Source organism: Buceros rhinoceros, unplaced genomic scaffold (genome assembly GCF_000710305.1).
Source record: "Buceros rhinoceros silvestris isolate BGI_N320 unplaced genomic scaffold, ASM71030v1 scaffold42908, whole genome shotgun sequence".
In the NCBI taxonomy this organism is placed as follows: Eukaryota; Metazoa; Chordata; class Aves; order Bucerotiformes; family Bucerotidae; genus Buceros; species Buceros rhinoceros.
Window position 1 is genome coordinate 3,640 of NW_010429407.1, and position 4,792 is coordinate 8,431.

Here is a 4,792-nt window from a genome sequence, read left to right on the forward strand (position 1 = left end):
CGTGAGGGGCGGGCGGTGCGGCACCACGGCCACCGCGGCAAGGAGCCGCCTGGCTCTGCGCGGGACTGAAGGGACGAGGCGGCGTGAAGAGCCAGGCTGACAAATCCCTCCTCGGGACCAGAGAAATGCCCCAAAGTGGGCTCCAGAGGCAGGGAAACGAAGACAAACGTTGGGAAGGCGGCCAGGGACCTAAGATGCGTCATCTCGAGCTTCTCTTACCCACGTTGTGGTTTTGGTGTTGTGGTCGATGAAGAAGGGCCGGCCGTTGGGGGCGATGCGCATCTCCCAGCCAGGGGGGAGGAAGCTTTGGGCCACTTTGTGTTGTGGTTTAGGCGAGTTGTAAGGTGAGGGCTGGGGGGACTGGGGGTTGGACAGGGTGTCCTTCACCGCTCTGCGCACAGGGGAGTCCTTGATTCCCTGCGAGAAGGAGAGATGGCGAGCGGCCAAGCATCAGTACTGAAAAACGAGCAAAACCCGGGTCCACAGCAAACAGTTTTTCATTCCAGGTGTAATTATGACTAGAACTGAGGGCTGGGACGGTTTTCCTCCAGCGCTAGAAATTAAACACCCTTTTGACAGACACGGAATATAAAACACAATCAGCAGCTTCATTTAAACATTCTCTAAACTCAGCTGCAAGTATTATTTTCCGATTTACCAGCAGCAAAGGAAATATTTCACCTTAAAAGAATATTTCTCGTATCTCTCTTGAAGGGAGTCACAACAACGTATGCTTTAGACATCCAGACTGCATTTAGCTGAGCAAAGCAAATAATCCTATATAAAATCCATCGCTCAACGGCCAGAGAAGTTAAGGAATACTATCGTAGGGGTAAAGATCCAGCCAGAAAAGCGCTGAAGCAAACAGCAGTGTGTTGGGGCAAACTCAGCAACAGGGGAAAGCTGAAGAGGAAATTAGAAGTTGTACGGACAACAAAGACCGAGAAGTGGGACATCGGTGATGTCCCCCGGCGTTCCTCACCTCCAGCGGAGCAGACAAAGTGACGGTGGGCGAGCTGAGGCTTCGAGGTCGCCTGATCTGGGGCTCGCTTAAGTGGTTGCTGCTGTTGGCTGCCGACCCAACCATGCCGTCCTCCGCGAGCTGTCGCAGAACAAAGGCAAGTCAGCGAGCTGCCCGGCAGACAGCTCGGCCGCGGGCGGGACACTTACACCACGATGGAACAGTTTATTATTATTGTGACACACGACGCGCACTTTCTTAAAGAGCGGGTGGTGCTGGAAGGACAGATAACCCACGGTACCACTCATAGCTCAAGACAACGTTCCAAGTCAATCCCAAGAAGACCTTTTATTAGCTCTTGTACCTCTCAGAAAACTCCTTCCGTTGTAGCAATCGACTTAATCTGACCTTAACAGAGTGAAAAGAAGCAACAAACAAATCCCTGCAGTTTTTGATGAGTCTCCTGCCCTGCCGTGACGATGCTCAGGATGGCTCTTTACATTTTGGAGTTCTAAGGAGCTGCTTCAACTGAAATTACACTGTCAAAACACGCGCAAAGTGTTTGCTCTCTGTTACACCAGATCTTCGTACCTGCATAATGGGCCGTGTCCACGTCGTGGTTCGGTTGTTGTGATTGACGTAGTACGTGCGGCCCTTGGCATCCTTCCGCTCCTCCCAGCCGGACGGCAAGCCTGGCGTGGTGTGCACGTAGGCCACGGAAGGCTGCGTGAGCGAGAAATCACCGTAACATAACATAACAACTCATAACAGCTCAACAAAACCAGAATTTAAGTCCATTTTTTAAATGGAAGGGACTTGTTAACTTTGGTCATTCTTAAACACAACAAGCCTACAGAAAGACGCGGTTTCTGACTGCATTTAGCATCGGCTCTTCCTCCCGCTCTTTGAGCCCGCACTGCTCAGGAGGAGCAGGGCTGCCCAAAGAGCGAAGCTGAGAATGACCCTGCGGAGCAGGATTTGGTGACGCTCTTTAGGGCTCCGAAGGCTCCTCTGGAAACTGAGGAGACAATTCTTTTTCTACGCTCTACATTCATTGCTCCAGCAAAGTAATTAATTGTCAGTCTTGTTCTTGGTTCACGCTCCCCAGCCCCCTTTCCCAGGACTCCGCCGAGGTCAGTCTATTTGCCTTTAAGACACAAAGAGCTGGAGAACTGCCTGGGTAATCGAGAAAGGAAGTGAGAGGAGGTACTGAATGGGTCAGAAAGTCGACGTACTGCAGCAGGAAACCGAAAACAGAGCAGAACAGAGGAGGAAACGAAATGATAGCCATTGAAACAAGCTATGAGGCTCTGATTTATTTCTCCCCTCGTCTCAGTTTGCAGAGCTGGCAGGCTCTGACGAGCACTAAGTGTCTGAAAACAGCCCGCAGACGATGTCTGAGATAAGAACTAGATAGCTGAGGTATCTGAGAGGGCTGGCAGCGATTCGCAGCTTTCCTGGACCAATGGCCGATGGCTACGCGTTCCCGCGTTTGCTCTCGTCAGGCTGCTAATACTGCCTTCGGTCAGAGCAGACCTAAGGAGAGGATAATTCCGGGATTTGCGGATGGAACCATCTAGTGGTAATAACGCACAATCTAGTCACCACCTGATGGCACGCTGCCAGTTCTCACCTTGGACTGTGAGGGTACAGAAACTCTAGTTAGGCCACCTGAGCTTTCCTTTTTCTTTTACGCTCTACCAAAACGAACTCGGCTGTGGGCAGCCTCCTCTCCCCTCACCGCTCTCTGGGGGTCGATGTAACCCATACGGCGTCTGCCCTTCCACTCCGCTCCGTACGTTAGACACCGGTGGAGAAGATACGCTGCCGCGCAGAGGAGAGCTTGGGTGATTTCTCAAGAGCCTCGTACACAAAACTGGACCGTTTTTAAGGGCTCTCTTCAGTAAAGACTGAGGAGAAGGAGGATTGTGGTTCAGGACAAAACGTCACGAGAATGGAGATGCTGGGACATGCGATGCGTTAACTTCAGTTCTGCTTGGAGCGGTTTTACAACGCGCCCTTCGCAGAGGGGCCCCCCAAGGTAAGGGTCCTTGGGGAGTTAAAAAACCCCCATAAATCCTGGAAAGCAGCGTGGTTAACAAGCACAGATGCAGTTACCCGAGCGTGCGCTTTATCTACGTACAATCATCTTCACTACACGCGCTCGAGTAACGGCGGTTACTCATCCCCTGCCACTGACCGATGTCAGAAGCCAGGCACGCTCTGCAACATTTCACAGCTCGTGCATCACTTCTTATATTTAAATGCTTCGACTAGGACCCACGGAGGGGAAAATTAATCGGGTAACGATAGCTGGTATGAAGCTGCATCCCTTTTTGGGCAGTTAGGCGCCCTCCCAGCACGTCTGCGGAGGCTGAAGCGCTTCTCAGTTGTGGGCGCCGGCCCAGCGAGGGCTTTTGTGGGGATTCTGACAGCAAAACTGAAGCGACCCAGAAAGTTTCCTGTAATCGCCAGACCGGACGTATCCAACAGGCAGGTGCCTAAAGCGCAGAGAGAGCGGCAGCCTTGGAAGATAACGCTCTTGGATTTAAACGCCTGACTCCTGCGTAGGAGGAGTAGTCCTCCTAGGTCCTCTCCAGACCTGGCTTTCAGACTACACGCGAGCTGCAGCACGATGAGATAAAACATCTGTGATAGAGCTGCGTGAGTTATGAGTCACTGACGTTGGAACTCGGTTACTTGCAGAAAAACATTAATATTTTGCGCTAACAAGTATAATCAAGACAAGATGCTCTGCCGGCATTCTTTGCGTTACAGTTCAACGCCGCACACACTGTAACTGCTGATGAACAAGGCAGGGTTCGCCAAAATTTGCTATTTGATGCTCCTCTGATTCTAAAATTCAAAACTCAGTAAATATAGACAGTGTTACAGAACGAAGCGACAACACCCGAACTAAGACCTGACATTACCACCAGAGACAGGAAACGCGGGAAGTTGAAATTATGCTGCTTTCCCTGGAACAAACTATCTCGGCGTGCATGTATTCATAAAAGCTATTTATTATAGCACTGAAAAATGATTTTCATGAAGAAACTCGCTTCAGACTGACATTTAACCAGGCTAAAAAAGAATGGGATGTTTTTGACAAAGTCCAGTGTAAATTAAAACCACTTTTCTTAGACACGTTCAGAAAAGCACTTCCAGCATCTCACTGGGTGACCAAAGCCAAAATTCAGCCTCGGGCTGCTGAACAACCACGGGCGAAGGAAAACGGACATGAAATGAGACCCTTGAGAGCTCTACGACATACCCCTGTACCTGCACGGGTCCCAAATTCAGCTGACTTTAAGAATTACAATGAATTAGTCTACGGGAGAGCGAGGGAAGACAGAGGCAAGCTAAAAGCACAGCTCCGTGTGTACTGACTCGATGTCTCCAACCCCTCCACATCACTAGAACAGGCCAGGACCCGAGTGAAACCGCTGTGTCCTGAGAAACTGTGACAACGAGGTGTCCCTGGTGACGGTGTGGCTGCGTGGCAGTGGCACGCTGCTGCTGTACTCGAGCTGAACGTACCCCACCCCGTTATTTAGAGAGAGTGCTTGATAAAGAGCGGTATTACCGTGGGCTCCTCACCGCCCGTGACAGTTGAAGAACGAGCTCTCCTAGATGGGCCACTCTGCTGTTAAATGACAATTAATGCCACAGGTAAGTATATTTGGTGATGAAGGTCACAGATTGCTGTCATGTTGTTAGAGGAAGGAATCACAGCCACTCAAAATTATTAAAAGAGAGCGATTAGATGGAAATAATGTTTGAGGTAGTAGTCCCTAAAGCGCTGTGAAGGACAGAAGCAGAACACCTCGG

At 50.5% G+C, this 4,792-nt stretch overlaps 1 protein-coding gene across 1 annotated transcript in view; it reads right to left on the minus strand.

Moving 5' to 3' along the window:
- NEDD4L (neural precursor cell expressed, developmentally down-regulated 4-like, E3 ubiquitin protein ligase) overlaps nt 1–4,792 on the minus strand; it is a gene marked incomplete at its 3' end in the record, with an annotated part of 13,070 nt that overhangs the window by 2,324 nt on the left and 5,954 nt on the right. The window contains exons 8-11 of the mRNA XM_010142622.1: nt 4,548–4,607; nt 1,553–1,684; nt 983–1,102; nt 220–417 (exon numbers count right to left, since the gene is read on the minus strand). Coding sequence (XP_010140924.1) covers nt 220–417; nt 983–1,102; nt 1,553–1,684; nt 4,548–4,607 — 510 coding nt within the window. The remainder of the gene's footprint in view (nt 1–219; nt 418–982; nt 1,103–1,552; nt 1,685–4,547; nt 4,608–4,792) is intronic.